The following is an 18,476-nucleotide window of genomic DNA, read 5'->3' as shown; positions in this document are numbered from 1 at the left end:
TTCAAGTCTGCATTTCACCTGGTTGTAATCAGCAAAAGAACCTGTGTAAATCACAGCTGCCCCAGATTAAAAGGATATTATGGAAAGCCTGGTGAGAGCCCCTCATTATGCATTTGATCTGTATCTATCTATAGCTATATATATATATATATATATAGAGAGAGAGAGAGTTATACAGATATATACAGTGTATGTAGGGTTACCATACTAGCCCTTTACACTGGGACACCCATGAGAATTAAACAGGCTCTGTGGCTAGCTGACTTCAAGACTGCATTTTCACCTGGTTTTAATCATGTAATCTGATTTAAAGGGATGGTATGGTAAGCCTACAGTATAGACATAATATCTATCTATCTATCTATCTATCTATCTATCTATCTATCTATAATGAACTAGCAAAAAAAACAATGACAGCCAGGAGTCCCTGGATTGCAGTCACCCCTATGAGGGGCAGCTGGGCAGTGCACACTGAGTGACATATAGGTGATAATGAGGAAGGGGGAGCTGTCTGTGGTCCATCAGCTCTCTATCTATCTATCTATCTATCTATCTATCTATCTATCTATCTATCTAATCCAGTGGTTCTCAAACTCGGTCCTCAGGACCCCACACAGTGCATGTTTTGCAGGTAACCTAGCAAGTGCACAGGTTTTTTCATTACTCACTGACACATTTTAAAAGGTCCACAGGTGGAGCAAATTATTTCACTTGTGATTCTGTGAGGAGACCTGCAAAACATGCACTGTGTGGGGTCCTGAGGACCGAGTTTGAGAACCTGTGATCTAATCTATCATGAACTAGCAAAAAAACCAATGACAGCCAGGAGTCCCTGGATTGCAGTCACCCCTATGAGGGGCAGCTGGGCAGTGCACACTGAGTGACATATAGGTGATAATGAGGAAGGGGGAGCTGTCTGTGGTCCATCAGCTCACATGCTACATAAGGACTACATGTCCCGGCAGCCCCTGCGCGCTCTGAGCGCCGCTTCCGGTCCTGCGCGATTTCCGGAGCGGATCGGAACCCGGAGTCCGGATTCGGTTCCCCCCGCTGGGTTCCCCCGCAGCAGGAGCAGGTACCGGCGGGGCCGGGAGGGAGCAGAGGCGGAAAGCCCCGGCTGGGGGTAGCGGGGTGGGGCAGGGAGGTGTAGGCGGCTGGGTGCCGGCCCGTGTCTGGGCTCCCCCCCCGCTCCAGCTGGCCAGGCCGATTGTTCTTTGTTGCAGCCGGGGGGCGGCTTCCCCTCCTCAGCAGCTCCGGGATCGCAGGAAAAACCCGGCTGGTGCCTGCCGATCCCGGAGCCGCGTCCCCGGCCAGTCATCAGCCTAGGGCCCCTGGGGGATGGGGCCACACAGCAGCCCAGTCATGTCATATGTGTGTAATACATGTATAGTGTCCCCAGCATGTGTGTGTGTGAGAGATGTATGGGAATAACACACACATATAGCACTGATGGCAGATCCCCTTATGTATGTGTGTGTATGTATGTATGTATGTATGTATGTATGTATATATATATATATATATATATATATATATATATATATATATATATATATGTGTGTGTGTATATATATTAGTGTGTGTAAATTCTGAGTAACAGACAGCCCCACGTGCAGCCGCATCAACCTAATTTTAGCAAGCCCCACGCGCTGTAATGAAGATACGCCCGTTTCGCAGTTCCAATACGCTCGTTTCACTGCTGACGCTATGCGTCCGTTTCTGAGCGGCAGTTGGGGGCGGTAATGTGAGCACACGCAAGCAAACCATGTCTTGGGCACGTAGCCAGAGTTGCGTCCTGTTCTGAGTCATGCGTATGCCAGGCGGTCCCCCTTTTCACACTGATATCTTGTAACTACTCGGTTCGAACCCGGAACCGAACTGGGCATGTTGCAGTCTGAAGACTGTTTCATCAGCTGTGATGCGACTGGAAACCGTAATCACTAACCCAGGTTGGAATCGGGTTTACAATGTGAAAGGGGTATTATGAAGACCACATGGGGCCTAGGCAAGATACTGGGGGGCAGATTTATTAAGCTCGGTGAAGTGATCAATTGGAAGGTGATAAAGGACCAGCCAGTCGGCTCCTCACTGTCATTTTTCAAACCCAGCCTGTAACATGGAAGTTATTACCTGATTGTCTGGTACTTTATCACCGTGTAATTTATCACTTCACCAGGCTTAATAAATCTGCCCCTCAGTTAGGTCCCTTCCTCCTTTTCTCCAAATCAACCAGTAATACGTTACCGGTGGATTTCAAACTCTGTCCTCCGGACCCCACACAGGTCACGTGTTCCAGGTCACCGGGCAGCTGCACTGTGTGTCACCAACTGTCACATTTTAAAACCCCACAGGTGACCTGGAAAACATGACCTGTGTGGGGTTCTGAGGACCGAGTTTGAGAACCTGCACATTACAACCATGTATATACAGACAGAGCCAGCAAAACTTAAATAATCTATGTCCTGCTTTGTACAGCACGTGAATGATCTGATCAGTGAAGCGTTGTAACACGTTCCACCCACTCAGGCACATGTTGTACAAACACACCGCCCTTTAGGTCAGACTGCGAGTCTGGTGACGTTAGGATGTTTAATTTTCTATATACTGTATATTCTATAGTGTCCTCCTGTTACAGACCTGATATGCGGAAAGGAGCAGCCTGGTGGTCAGTGAGCGAATCCCCTGGTTCTGACCAGTGGAAACGTCATGGTATAATTATAAAAATGGTCAGCTGACAAATTGTCAATATAAACTACGTGGTCAAATGCGTGTGGAGGTCTGAACTTTGCACCCCTATGTGATTGTTGAACGTTTCATTCCAAAACCTTGGGCATTAATAGGGAGTTGGGTCTCCCCTTTGCTTCTATAGCAGCCTCCATTTTTCTGGGAAGGGTTTTCACCAGAAACGTGACTGCGAGGACTCTCCATTCCAACACAACAGCATTTAGTGGTCTATGTATGAAGCAGTGAAGAGTGTGGAGAAGTGAGCCAGTGGAGAAGTTGCCCATGGCAACCAATCAGTGTTGAGGTAAAATTTATAAAATGCATTCTATAAAATTATACGTTGCAGCTGATTGGTTGCCATGGGCAGCTTCTCTACACTTTTCACTGCTTCATGAGTAGATCCCTTAGTGAGGTTGGGTGTTTTCCTGGCATTAGTCAATCCCTGATTTCCACAGTTGAAGAGTCCAATGGCGGCGTGCTTTACACCACAGCTGATGGAGCTTGGCCTTGCACATGGTGATCTGAGGCTTTTGTGCGGCTGCTTGGCCTTGGGAACCCAATCCATGAGGCTCCGGATGAGCAGTTCTTGTTCTTCTCCTGTTGCTTGCAGAGGCAGTTTGGAGGTCTGTGGTGAGCATTGTGACCAAGGGTGGATTATTGTTACGCGCTACGTAGCTCTGCACTGCGTGATCACGTTCTGTGAGCTAGAGTGGCCTAGCACTACGGGAATGAGCTGTAGTGCCTCTCAGACGTGTCCGCTTCACATGAAACCACGCTTACAGCTGCGCAGGACAGAACGTTGACCCTTGGGAAAGGTGGCATCCTGTTACAGAGCCGCGGTGAAAGTGCAGAATGAGCCATATTGGACAATTCAGATTGCATGGCTTTGTGCTTCATTATATGCACCTTTTGGCAAGAGGTGTGACTGACCAGGACAAACACGCTGATCAGCAGGGTTTCCACATACTTTTGGCCATGTAGTGCTTCACATGTACGTATGTAGTGCCTCATATGTACCTTGAGGGCTGAACATTACTATTTCTCTATCGTCCTAGTGGATGCTGGGGTTCCTGAAAGGACCATGGGGAATAGCGGCTCCGCAGGAGACAGGGCACAAAAAGTAAAGCTTTAGGATCAGGTGGTGTGCACTGGCTCCTCCCCCTATGACCCTCCTCCAAGCCTCAGTTAGATTTTTGTGCCCGGCCGAGAAGGGTGCAATCTAGGTGGCTCTCCTAAAGAGCTGCTTAGAAAAGTTTAGCTTAGGTTTTTTATTTTACAGTGAGTCCTGCTGGCAACAGGATCACTGCAACGAGGGACTTAGGGGAGAAGAAGTGAACTCACCTGCGTGCAGGATGGATTGGCTTCTTTGGCTACTGGACATTAGCTCCAGAGGGACGATCACAGGTACAGCCTGGATGGTCACCGGAGCCTCGCCGCCGGCCCCCTTGCAGATGCTGAAACAAGAAGAAGGTCCAGAATCGGCGGCATGAAGACTCCTCAGTCTTCTTAAGGTAGCGCACAGCACTGCAGCTGTGCGCCATTTCCTCTCAGCACACTTCACACGGCAGTCACTGAGGGTGCAGGGCGCTGGAAGGGGGGCGCCCTGGGAGGCAATGAAAACCTATTTTTGGCTAAAAATACCTCACATATAGCCTCCGGGGGCTATATGGAGATATTTAACCCCTGCCAGAATCCGTTAAGAGCGGGAGACGAGGCCGCCGAAAAAGGGGCGGGGCCTATCTCCTCAGCACACAGCGCCATTTTCCCTCACAGAAAGGCTGGAGGGAAGGCTCCCAGGCTCTCCCCTGCACTGCACTACAGAAACAGGGTTAAAACAGAGAGGGGGGGCACTAATTTGGCGTTAGAAATATATAAAAAAGATGCTATAAGGGAAAACACTTATATAAGGTTGTCCCTATATAATTATAGCGTTTTTGGTGTGTGCTGGCAAACTCTCCCTCTGTCTCTCCAAAGGGCTAGTAGGTCCTGTCCTCTATCAGAGCATTCCCTGTGTGTGTGCTGTGTGTCGGTACGTGTGTGTCGACATGTATGAGGACGATGTTGGTGAGGAGGCGGAGCAATTGCCTGTAATGGTGATGTCACTCTCTAGGGAGTCGACACCGGAATGGATGGCTTATTTAGGGAATTACGTGATAATGTCAACACGCGGCAAGGTCGGTTGACGACATGAGACGGCCGACAAACAATTAGTACCGGTCCAGACGTCTCAAAAACACCGTCAGGGGTTTTAAAACGCCCGTTTACTTTAGTCGGTCGACACAGACACAGACAGGGACACTGAATCCAGTGTCGACGGTGAATAAACAAACAAACGTATTCCTTATTAGGGCCACACGTTAAGGGCAATGAAGGAGGTGTTACATATTTCTGATACTACAAGTACCACAAAAGAGGGTATTATGTGGGATGTGAAAAAACTACCGTAGTTTTTCCTGAATCAGATAAATTAAATGAAGTGTGTGATGATGCGTGGGTTCCCCCCGATAGAAAATATGGGCGGTATACCCTTTCCCGCCAGAAGTTAGGGCGCGTTGGGAAACACCCCTTAGGGTGGATAAGGCGCTCACACGCTTATCAGAACAAGTGGCGGTACCGTCTATAGATAGGGCCGTCCTCAAGGAGCCAGCTGACAGGAGGCTGGAAAATATCATAAAAAGTATATACACACATACTGGTGTTATACTGCGACCAGCGATCGCCTCAGCCTGGATGTGCAGAGCTGGGGTGGCTTGGTCGGATTCCCTGACTAAAAATATTGATACCCTTGACAGGGACAGTATTTTATTGACTATAGAGCATTTAAAGGATGCATTTCTATATATGCGAGATGCACAGAGGGATATTTGCACTCTGGCATCAAGAGTAAGTGCGATGTCCATATCTGCCAGAAGATGTTTATGGACACGACAGTGGTCAGGTGATGCAGATTCCAAACGGCACATGGAAGTATTGCCGTATAAAGGAAGAGGAGTTATTTGGGGTCGGTCCATCGGACCTGGTGGCCACGGCAACTGCTGGAAAATCCACCGTTTTTTACCCTAAGTCACATCTCTGCAGAAAAAGACACCGTCTTTTCAGCTTCAGTCCTTTCGTCCCTATAAGAGTCATATCTGCCCAGGGATAGAGGAAAGGGAAGAAGACTGCAGCAGGCAGCCCATTCCCAGGAACAGAAGCGTTCCACCGCTTCTGACAAGCTCTCAGCATGACGCTGAGACCGTACAGGACCCCTGGATCCTACAAGTAGTATCCCAGGGGTACAGATTGGAATGTCGAGACGTTTCCCCTGCGCAGGCTCCTGAAGTCTGCTTTACCAAGGTCTCCCTCCGACAAGGAGGCAGTATGGGAAACAATTCACGAGCTGTATTCCCAGCAGGTGATAATTAAATTACCCCTCCTACAACAAGAAAAGGGGTATTATTCCACACTATATTGTGGTACTGAAGCCAGAAGGCTAGGTGAGACCTATTCTAAATCTAAAAAAATTTGAACACTTACAAAGGTTCAAATCAAGATGGAGTCACTCAGAGCAGTGATAACGAACCGGGAAGAAGGGGACTATATGGTGTCCCGAGACATCAGGGATGCTTACCTCCATGTCCCAAATTTGCCCTTATCACTAAGGGTACCTCAGGTTCGTGGTACAGAACTGTCACTATCCGTTTCAGACGCTGCAGTTTGGATTGTCCACGGCACCCCGGGTCTTTACCAAGGTAATGGCCGAAATGATGGTTCTTCTTCGAAGAAAAGGCGTCTTAATTATCCCTTACTTGGACGATCTCCTGATAAGGGCAAAGTCCAGGGAACAGTTGGAGGTCGGAGTAGCACTATCTCGGATACTGTTACAACAGCAGGGGTGGATTCTAAATATTCCAAAATCGCAGCTGATCCCGACAACAAGTCTCCTGTGCTTAGGGATGATTCTGGACACAGTCCAGAAAAAGGTGTTTCTCCCGGAAGAGAAAGCCAGGGAGTTATCCGAGCTAGTCAGGAACCTCCTAAAATCAGTGCATCATTGCACAAGGGCCATGGTAAAAAAATGGTGACTTCCTTCGAAGCAATTCCAGTCGGCAGATTTCATGCAAGAACTTTTCAGTGGGATCTGCTGGACAAATGGTCCGGATCGCATCTTCAGATGCATCAGCGGATAACCCTATATCCAAGGACAAGGGTGTCTCTCCTGTGGTGGTTACAGAGTGCTCATCTTCTAGAGGGCCGCAGATTCGGCATTCAGTTTTGGATGTTGGTGACCACGGAGGCCAGCCCGAGAGGCTGGGTAGCAGTCACACAAGGAAAAAATTTCCAGGGAGTGTGATCAAGTCTGGAGACTTTTCTCCACATAAATATAGCTAAGGGTAAATTTATAATGCTCTAAGCTTAGCAAGACCTCTGCTTCAAGGTCAGCCGGTATTGATCCAGTGGGATAAAACATCACGGCAGTCGCCCACGTAAATAGACAGGGCGGCACAAGAAGCAGGAGGGCAGTGGCAAAAACTGCAAGGACTTTTCGCTGGGCGGAAAATCATGTGATAGCACTGTCAGCAGTGTTTCATTCCGGGAATGGAAACTGGGAAGCAGACTTCCTCAGTAGGCACGACCTCCACCCGGCAGAGTGGGAACTTCATGGGGAAGTTTTCCACATGATTGTAAACCGTTGGGAATTACCAAAGGTGGACATGATGGCGTCCCGTCTGAACAAAAAACGGGACAGGTATTGCGCCAGGTTAAGAGACCCTCAGGCAATAGCTGTGGACGTTCTGGTAACACCGTGGGTGTACCAGTCGGTGTATGTGTTCCATCCTCTGCTTTTCATACCTAAGGTACTGAGAATTATAAGACGTAGAGGAGTAAGAACTATACTCATGGCTCCGGATTGGCCAAGAAGGACTTGGTACCCGGAACTTCAAGAGATGCTCACAGAGGACTTATGGCCTCTGCCGCTAAGAAGGGACTTGTTTCAGCAAGTACCATGTCTGTTCCAAGACTTACCGCAGCTGCGTTTGACGGCATGGCGGTGGAACGCCGGATCCTAAGGGAAAAGGCATTCAGGAAGAGGTCATTCCTACCCTGGTCAAAGCCAGAAAGGAGGTGACCGCACAACATTATCACCACATGTGGCGAAAATATGTTGCGTGGTGTGAGGCCAGGAAGGCCCCACGAAGAAATTTCAACTCGGTCGATTCCTGCATTTCCTGCAAACAGGAGTGTCTATGGGCCTCAAATTGGGGTCCATTAAGGTTCAAATTTCGGCCCTGTCGATTTTTCTTCCAGAAAGAATTGGCTTCAGTTCCTGAAGTCCAGAAGTTTGTCAAGGGAGTATTGCATATACAACCCCCTTTTGTGGCACTGTGGGATCTCAACGTAGTTCTGGGATTCCTCAAAACACATTGGTTTAAAACCAGTCAAATCTGTGGATTTGAAGCATCTCACATGAAAAGTGAACATGCTCTTGGACCTGGCCTGGACCAGGCGAGTGTCAAATTGGTGGTTTTTTTCTCAAAAAAACCCATATCTGTTTGTCCATTCGGACAGGGCAGAGCTGCGGACTCGTCCCCAGTTCTCTCCCTAAGGTGGTGTCAGTGTTTCACCTGAACCAGCTTATTGTGGTGTCTTGCGCCTACTAGGGACTTGGAGGACTCCAAGTTGCTAGATGTGGTCAGGGCCCTGAAAATATAGGTTCCAGGACGGCTGGAGTCAGGAAAACTGACTTGCTGTTATCCTGTATGCACCCAACAAACTGGGTGCTCTTGCTTCTAAGCAGACTTTTGCTAGTTGGATGTGTAATACAATTCAGCTTGCACATTCTGTGGCAGGCCTGCCACAGCCAAAATATGTAAATGCCCATTCCACAAGGAAGGTGGGCTCATCTTGGGCGGCTGCCCGAGGGGTCTCGGCTTTACAACTTTGCCGAGCGGCTATTTAGTCAGGGGCAAACACGTTTGTAAAATCCTACAAATTTGATAACCTGGCTAAGGAGGACCTGGAGTTCTCTCATTCGGTGCTGCAGAGTCATCCGCACTCTCCCGCCCGTTTGGGAGCTTTGGTATAATCCCCATGGTCCTTTCAGGAACCCCAGCATCCACTAGGACGATAGAGAAAATAAGAATTTACTTACCGATAATTCTATTTCTCGGAGTCCGTAGTGGATGCTGGGCGCCCATCCCAAGTGCGGATTATCTGCAATACTTGTACATAGTTACAAAAATCGGGTTATTATTGTTGTGAGCCATCTTTCAGAGGCTCCGCTGTTATCATACTGTTAACTGGGTTCAGATCACAGGTTGTACAGTGTGATTGGTGTGGCTGGTATGAGTCTTACCCGGGATTCATAAATCCTTCCTTATTGTGTACGCTCGTCCGGGCACAGTATCCTAACTGAGGCTTGGAGGAGGGTCATAGGGGGAGGAGCCAGTGCACACCACCTGATCCTAAAGCTTTACTTTTTGTGCCCTGTCTCCTGCGGAGCCGCTATTCCCCATGGTCCTTTCAGGAACCCCAGCATCCACTACGGACTCCGAGAAATAGAATTATCGGTAAGTAAATTCTTATTTTTGTCAGGAGGCTTCTCTTAGACTATATAGGGGGGGTGGGGGGGGCTTGGGCTTGGGCTGCACACCCTAATTCCAAACGTAATAAGATGTGCTTTCATGCTGAGACTTGTAGTTCCGCACAAAAAAAGAAAATGCAGATGTACGCTCTATAGTATTAAGCGCTGATCAGAATAATTATAATACACTCTGCAATCTAACATGGTTTAAAATCTAGTGGGTCCCTAACACTAAGGTTCAAGTCCAGGACATGGGCCCCCCCCCAGAACAGCACCGGCCAGCCGCCCTATGGCGTCACACTAGTGAGAGGTTAGAGTATTAATAAGTGTTACGTAAGTAAGAAGCAGAAGCTATGTGTTAAGTGCTACATAGATGAGAAGTAATAATTCGAATTTTAAAAGGTACTGCAAAAAAAAATACAAATTAAAAAACTTCAGATTGTGTACGTTTATTCAGGATTTGCCATCATAGTGACTTTCCCAATATGCAGTTTGTAAATGGCAGATTTTCTTAGACCTAGTTCCTCTGAAGTAAACTACTTCTGTGGTCTGGATTAGTACTGAATAAAAAAATGTTCATACTTAGGGTTAGGGATAGCCATCGACCATCGATACTTGCCAAACATGAATGGCTAACTGCCGATGGTTTTGCCATCAATGACAGAGAGTCAATGGTTCTCTGCCATTGATGGCTGAGTAGAACCACTTTTTTTTTTTTTACCTGCACGTAGCTAAGCCCCGCCTTCATTTTTTTTCCCATATTTTTTTCATTGCCTCTGACCGACCAGCTCCTGTCAGCGGTGGCCATCGAGTGGTGCAAACCATGGATGGTTCACCATAGATGGTTTAAGTGCCATCAGTGTTCATCTCAGCCCATCATTGACAGCCATCAGTGGGCGGCCCACCGATGGCTATCCCTACTTGGGATTGTAAAGCTAGGTATACACTATATAATAATAATAATTTGTAGCAATTTGGAAATAATCAGGTGCTCGGACAGTTTTATCCTAGTGTATGAAAGATTGTTTTGGCGTTCCGCCAAATAACCTGGATAATTCATGGTCACAAACATGCTCCTTTGATAATCTGAGCATCTGACCAATACAGAAAACCTCGACCTCAATCTTCCGAAATTGGGCATTCTCGATAATCTGACCATATTTCCCATATTTTTCCATGACTGCGTTATCCTGCTTGTGGGCGGGGACATATGCAAATTCAGTGTGCAGCGGAGATGATCATTTACTCAGAAAAAAATGAATAGCTTAGTGCGTAGCTCAGATATTGGGGCCTTCGATATGTCGGGACAACCAAAAAACGGACAGTATGCACCTATCTTAACTCCAGCCTTTAGAAGTGTCACACAATAGCATTATCAAGAATTAAGAAATGGCCACAAACCACCTACATCACTCACCCCAAAATGCCCCTCACTTGCTCTACAATCCACCATATGTCACTTAGGAACCCCATTTGCCATAACTTGCCCCCCCCCCCCATGCTCTCATTTTCCACTAAACTCCCTCACATGGCCCTCAGACCTCTCCATATACAGATGGGTCCATGTTTATCTTGACCTTTAATAGGATTAACTGAGACTGGACAGTCGGACCTAATCCCCTGCTGTATTGTTCTCTGTATTGTATTGCATCTGAGAACAATAGATGAGGTGTTTCTGTTAATAAACCATGTTGTGCCTAGGTGCAGCAAACTAGCCAAGATAACCGTGGACCCATCTGTACCCCCACAAGTTTTTATTTTTTAGTTGACCTGTTTTTAAAAAAAAAAAAGTTTTTCGTTTTACATGCAAAAAAATCGCGGACCTATGTGTTTTTGTGCAAACGCGATCATGGCGAAAAAAAGGCTGCTTATTGCAGATTGGCAATTCGCAATAAGTGCTGGCATCGGGGTTACTTTGCTAATTAAAATCTGTTTGCAGCAATACACTTTTTCATTGTGATGTTTTGACATGTTACACGACCCACTTTCCTTTTTAAAAAACTGACTTAGGTTCAAGATGGCCGATTTCAAAATAGCACCCATGTTCTGTACATACCCTAAAAGATAGCCCACCTCACCCATACCTTACTGGAGTATTCAGTTTTCCCATTTCCTGCACAGTTTTTGAAGCAAAAGGGTGTACTGCGACTTTTGAATCGCCCTATATAATAACCGTTATGGTTAAGCTGTTATGGCATGACTTTTGCTATTAAATGAGAAATTTGTGTTAAGTTAATGTGGGTTTGATTTGTACCTGTGCAGAGTAGGTGGAAGCTACTGTATTAAAAATAAGTCCTATTTTTAATGTCAAAATGTCAGGACACAGAGCAGCCCCTCCGGTACACCCCTCCCAATGAATAATCATGTTTAGAGAGGGTTAAATAGTAAAATATGGCCAACAAGAACACTTTGTAGTTTCTTTAAAAAGTAGATGGGTTAATGTATGTTGAGGGATTTATTGATGGTAAATGGATTTTTTTTTTTTTTTCTTGCAGAATTTTTTTCAGAATCATTTACAATCTTGTATATAAACACTTAATACATTAATCACTATAGGGACATGTACAAATATCCCAAAAGGCTCTAGACATTTTTAATATTGCTGAAATCCGCATGAAGGCTATAATTTTTTATTCATTAATAAAAGTTGTAAAACTCAACCGTATGACACCTTATAACAGCCTCCTGTACTTTGCTTATGGCCACCTAGCATCCTCTTATGCTGTCTTTGCAGCCACTGTCAGCCTCCTGCACTTACTGTCTGCCTCCCGCGCCGTCCTTGCGGCAATTGTCTGCCTCCCGCGCCGTCCTTATGCCCACTGTCGGCCTCCCGCACCATCCGAGTTGATAAACCAGCGGATCAACAAAGTACAGTGAGGGTCATTCCAAGTTGATCGCTCGCTAGCTACTTTTAGCAGCCGTGCAAACGCATAGGTGGTCATTACGAGTTGTTCGCTCGGTAATTTTCTTCGCATCGCAGCGATTTTCCGCTGATTGCGCATGCGCAATGTTCGCACTGCGACTGCGCCAAGTAAATTTGCTAAGAAGTTTGGTATTTTACTCACGGCATTACGAGGTTTTTTCTTCGTTCTGGTGATCGGAGTGTGATTGACAGGAAGTGGGTGTTTCTGGGCGGAAACTGGCCGTTTTATGGGAGTGTGTGAAAAAACGCTACCGTTTCAGGGAAAAACGCGGGAGTGGCTGGAGAAACGGAGGAGTGTCTGGGCGAACGCTGGGTGTGTTTGTGACGTCAAACCAGGAACGACAAGCACTGAACTGATCGCAGATGCCGAGTAAGTCAGGAGCTACTCAGAAACTGCACAGAGAAGTCTTTTCGCAATATTGCAAATCTTTCGTTCGCAATTTTGATAAGCTACAATTCACTCCCAGTAGGCAGCGGCTTAGCGTGTGCAAAGCTGCTAAAAGCAGCTTGCGAGCGAACAACTCGGAATGACCACCATAGTCGCCGCCCACGGGGAAAGTGCATTTTCGCTTTGCAAGTGTGCGAACGCCTGTGCAGCCGAGCGGGACAAAAAAGTTTTTTGCAGTTTCTGAGTAGCTCTGAACTTACTCAGCCGCTGCGATCACTTCAGCCTGTCCGGTCCCGGAATTGACGTCAGACACCCGCCCTGCCAACGCTTGGACACGCCTGCGTTTTCCCTACCACTCCCAGAAAACGGTCAGTTACCACCCGCAAACGCCCTCTTCCTGTCAATCTCCTGTGCAAATGGATTCTTTATTAAATCCATCGCTAAGCAACGATACGCTTTGAACCCGTACAGCGCACCTGCGCATTGAGGTGCATGCGCAGTAGTGACCTGATCGCTGCGCTGAGAAAAACGGCAGCGAGCGAACAACTCTGAATGACCCCCCCATGTCTTCATATTGTATTAGTTACTGTTTTAGTCTCCTCTTCCAGCTTCCTCGTTTGTATAAATATCCCACCACTAATTCCAGAGCAGTTTTGAGTGATCAAGGTGAATTTTTTTTACCCTCCTGTTCATCAAATCTACTCTTATGTTGGCATCTTAACATGCGCGGTTTTTCTTCTTGTATTTCAGGTGTGCGTTATGGCCCAGGAAAGGATGGACGAGTCTGTATTTATATGTAAGTGTCCTACATAAACGCTGCTACTTATTTCTGTCTCGCCTACATTAATAACGCTGGACTTGTGAGGTCGCCATGCGTGAGGTCGCAGGCTTATGGTCATAAGAAGGTTATTAAAGTGCAACGGAATGTGCTGGCGCTATATAAGTAAATGTTTTAAAAAGTATATCCAGCTGCGGGGACTGGGGAGCGGAGCGAGAGGTGGGACGGGACAGAACAGTGAACTGAGAGAGGGACAGGACAGAGCAGGGGCGGAGGGGGACAGAGCAGTGAACTGAGAGAGGGACAGGACAGAGCAGGGGCGGAGGGGGACAGAGCAGTGAACTGAGAGAGGGACAGGACAGAGCAGGGGCGGAGGGGGACAGAGCAGTGGACACAAAGGGGTGCAGGGTGGTACAGTACATTACGCGAAGTGAGACCAGTGGGCGTGTGTGTGTGTGTTGGGGGGGAGGGGTACGGAGCAGCGGGTTCATCCAGCGTATACCTTGTTCCCTTTTCTGCTTTTTTATAGTGTGAGACAGGGCTCTCTACTTTGGTAAATCTTACTTATATATAGCACTTTGGGGGTCATTCCTAGTTGATCGTAGCCCAGCAAAATTTTGCAAGGCTACGATCATGACAATAGACATGCGGGGGGACACCCAGCACAAGGCTATCCCGCCCTGCATGTCAGTGCCAGCATTCCCCCCCCCCCCCCCCCCCTGCCCTCCCCCATCCCCCAGCAGAAGTGCAAAAGCATCGCACAGCGTTGATTCTTTTGCATTTTAGGAGTAGCTCCCGGCCAGTGCAGCTTTAGCGTGGTGGCCGGGAGGTTACTCGTCGTTCCCCGGCCCGCAGCGGCTGCGTGTGATACGTCACACAGCCGCTGCGTCCCGCCACCCGCACGGTCCTGCCACGCCTGCGTTGGCCGAGCCGCTCCCACTAAACACCGGCCGCCGCTCTGATTTATCTGGCAGATATTTCTCATATCCATCAATGTAATACAGGTTGAGTATCCCATATCCATATATTCCGAAATACGGAATATTCCGAAATACGGACTTTTTTGAGTGAGAGTGAGATAGTGAAACCTTTGTTTTTTGATGGCTCAATGTACACAAACTTTGTTTAATACACAAAGTTATTAAAACTATTGAATTAAATGACCTTCAGGCTGTGTGTATAAGGTGTATATGAAACATAAATGAATTGTGTGAATGTAGACACACTTTGTTTAATGCACAAAGTTATACAAAAATATTGTCTAAAATGACCTTCAGGCTGTGTGTATAAGGTGTATATGTAACATAAATGCATTCTGTGCTTAGATTTAGGTCCCATCTCCATGATATCTCATTATGGTATGCAATTATTCCAAAATACGGAAAAATCCCATATCCAAAATACCTCTGGTCCCAAGCATTTTGGATAAGGGATACTCTACCTGTAATCGGCTATGGGGGTCATTCCAAGTTGATCGTATTTTATTTCGAATTTAGCACAGCTACGATCAGGCACTCAGACATGCGGTGGGACGCCTAGCACAGAGCTAGACCGCCCCGCATGTCAGTGTGACGTCACACAGCCGCCGTGGCCCGCCCCCCCTTCCCCCCCCCAACGGTCTGGCCATGCCTGCGTTGGCCGGACTGCGCCCCATAAACGGCGGCTTATCGCCGCTGTCCAGCCCCCTCCCGCCCAGCGACCTCCTCTGCCTGTCAATCAGGCAGAGGCGATCGCTACTATACAACGGCCTTCGGCCACCCAGCATGCGCTGGCGCATGCGCAGATCCGACCCGATCGCTGCGCTGCGATAAACTGCAGCGAGCGTTCGGGTCAGAATGGTCGGTTTCATCTGTAACACGTGCTGTGAGAGCCGAGCGCGCCCAGAGGCTCCCACTGCAGCGACGGGACGGCGTGGAGGAGCTGGGGCGGACTGAGGTGACCCGGATATGCCTGCTCCCTATAGATGATATGTTCCGTTACCTTAGCAAAGCTTTAATAAATGATTTCTATAAACTATATTAATAATTTTCTGTTTGCTCTGCAGGGTGTGAAGATTGCGCACAGTACCACGACTCGGAATGTCCCGAACTGGGTCCGGTGGTGACCGTTCAGGATTCCTTTGTGCTGAGCAGGGCCAGGTGAGCATCAGTATCTGTGTTGGTCCCCAGTCAGGTGGAAGCGGTTTCCATGACAACGGAACACTTACTGTCAGACATTGTATAAAACCATCGCTTGCTACGATACACCTGGCGGACGTGCCGTGATCATCTGCTCTATTTCCAGATCGTCCCTTCCCACCAACCTGGAGATCAAGCACGTAGAGGACGGCACGGAGGGGGTATTTGCAGTAACGCCGCTTGTCAAGCGCACTCAGTTTGGCCCATTTGAATGTAAGAGAGTCGCCAGACTAGACAAAGAACCTGTATTTCCACTCAAGGTACGGCTTGTTACGCTATAGCTACAACTGTCAGGAATGTAAGAGGATAAGAGGAAGCGTGTTTATTTTATTTCCTTTACTTTGCGTTGATTACAGATGTGATTTTAAGTAGCGCAATATGCAGTAACATGTATGGTATACGATCATTCACACTGACATGCGGGGGGACACCCAGCACAGGGCTATCTCGCCCCACATGTCAGTGCCGGCCCCCCCGCAGAAGTGCAAACGCCGCCTTTCCGCCCTCTCCCTCCCGCCCCGTGTGGATGAGAGACGTAGATCTTGTGAAGAGCGAAGGGGCCGGGTTGGGAGATATATTGAGATAAGAGAAGAGATGTACGTTGGTGCAGTTTGGTTAATGGCCTTGTGTGTGAGTAAAAGTATTTTATATTGAATACAGTAGAATACAGGCAACCAATGTCGGACATTACGGAGATCACGCACTGTATACAGCAGGATGCGCTGTATTTTCCCCCTTGTTCTCATCTGACCATTTTATAGTACAATCTGTTTTTATTAGTTTAGAAAGAGCAAATAGACAGTTGAGGCCATCAAGGCTGCAGACCAATAAACACAAAAAAAAATCCGTATTCCATTAAACATATCTGTATAATCATGAATAATACAGTTGTCAGTGTAAATATATAATTTCTCTATCGTCCTAGTGGATGCTGGGGTTCCTGAAAGGACCATGGGGAATAGCGGCTCCGCAGGAGACAGGGCACAAAAAGTAAAGCTTTAGGATCAGGTGGTGTGCACTGGCTCCTCCCCCTATGACCCTCCTCCAAGCCTCAGTTAGATTTTTGTGCCCGGCCGAGAAGGGTGCAATCTAGGTGGCTCTCCTAAAGAGCTGCTTAGAAAAGTTTAGCTTAGGTTTTTTATTTTACAGTGAGTCCTGCTGGCAACAGGATCACTGCAACGAGGGACTTAGGGGAGAAGAAGTGAACTCACCTGCGTGCAGGATGGATTGGCTTCTTTGGCTACTGGACATTAGCTCCAGAGGGACGATCACAGGTACAGCCTGGATGGTCACCGGAGCCTCGCCGCCGGCCCCCTTGCAGATGCTGAAACAAGAAGAAGGTCCAGAATCGGCGGCATGAAGACTCCTCAGTCTTCTTAAGGTAGCGCACAGCACTGCAGCTGTGCGCCATTTCCTCTCAGCACACTTCACACGGCAGTCACTGAGGGTGCAGGGCGCTGGGAGGGGGGCGCCCTGGGAGGCAATGAAAACCTATTTTTGGCTAAAAATACCTCACATATAGCCTCCGGGGGCTATATGGAGATATTTAACCCCTGCCAGAATCCGTTAAGAGCGGGAGACGAGGCCGCCGAAAAAGGGGCGGGGCCTATCTCCTCAGCACACAGCGCCATTTTCCCTCACAGAAAGGCTGGAGGGAAGGCTCCCAGGCTCTCCCCTGCACTGCACTACAGAAACAGGGTTAAAACAGAGAGGGGGGGCACTAATTTGGCGTTAGAAATATATAAAAAACTTTTATAAGGTTGTCCCTATATAATTATAGCGTTTTTGGTGTGTGCTGGCAAACTCTCCCTCTGTCTCTCCAAAGGGCTAGTAGGTCCTGTCCTCTATCAGAGCATTCCCTGTGTGTGTGCTGTGTGTCGGTACGTGTGTGTCGACATGTATGAGGACGATGTTGGTGAGGAGGTGGAGCAATTGCCTGTAATGGTGATGTCACTCTCTAGGGAGTCGACACCGGAATGGATGGCTTATTTAGGGAATTACGTGATAATGTCAACACGCGGCAAGGTCGGTTGACGACATGAGACGGCCGACAAACAATTAGTACCGGTCCAGACGTCTCAAAAACACCGTCAGGGGTTTTTAAAACGCCCGTTTACTTTAGTCGGTCGACACAGACACAGACAGGGACACTGAATCCAGTGTCGACGGTGAATAAACAAACGTATTCCTTATTAGGGCCACACGTTAAGGGCAATGAAGGAGGTGTTACATATTTCTGATACTACAAGTACCACAAAAGAGGGTATTATGTGGGATGTGAAAAAACTACCGTAGTTTTTCCTGAATCAGATAAATTAAATGAAGTGTGTGATGATGCGTGGGTTCCCCCCGATAGAAAATATGGGCGGTATACCCTTTCCCGCCAGAAGTTAGGGCGCGTTGGGAAACACCCCTTAGGGTGGATAAGGCGCTCACACGCTTATCAGAACAAGTGGCGGTACCGTCTATAGATAGGGCCGTCCTCAAGGAGCCAGCTGACAGGAGGCTGGAAAATATCATAAAAAGTATTGTGACGACATGTGATGACACAGCTGGCGCGTCGTGTCGCTCAGTGGTAAAAGACACGTGGTTACTTTCCTAGCCCTGGTCCTACACATGGACTTCATCAATTGCCAATATGTTATTAGTTATATGTTAGGCAATATTGTATTATATTGTATGATGTTATTGTTACAAGGGTACAGTTATGTTTTCAATGTATATATATGAATGTAATGGTTATTGTGTTATAGTTTGTAAAATAATGTTTTCCCAATATGACTGATCAGATAACCTGTGTGTTTGCTGTTGTGTAGATACAGCCAGTCTCAGATGTCAGGCCATACACCCCCCTCATTCTTCCCCACACAATGGATTCCAGGCCACACAATCAGATTAAGTAAGGTTACTTTAGTTAACAT

At 47.5% G+C, this 18,476-nt stretch overlaps 1 protein-coding gene across 1 annotated transcript in view; it reads left to right on the top strand.

The window, feature by feature from the left end:
• Nucleotides 1–1,254: 1,254 nt before the first annotated feature.
• Nucleotides 1,255–18,476, top strand: part of PRDM15 (PR/SET domain 15) — an 86,557-nt gene continuing 69,335 nt past the window's right edge. The window contains 4 exon segments of the mRNA XM_063956683.1: nucleotides 1,255–1,371; nucleotides 13,351–13,396; nucleotides 15,423–15,516; nucleotides 15,662–15,815. Of these exon segments, the coding sequence (XP_063812753.1) occupies nucleotides 1,339–1,371; nucleotides 13,351–13,396; nucleotides 15,423–15,516; nucleotides 15,662–15,815 (327 nt within the window). The 5' untranslated portion in view covers nucleotides 1,255–1,338.

The sequence above is a fragment of the Pseudophryne corroboree genome, chromosome 2 (genome assembly GCF_028390025.1).
Source record: "Pseudophryne corroboree isolate aPseCor3 chromosome 2, aPseCor3.hap2, whole genome shotgun sequence".
NCBI lineage: Eukaryota > Metazoa > Chordata > Amphibia > Anura > Myobatrachidae > Pseudophryne > Pseudophryne corroboree.
The sequence above is the reverse complement of the archived record's forward strand: the minus strand, read 5'-3'. Positions and strand labels throughout refer to the sequence as shown.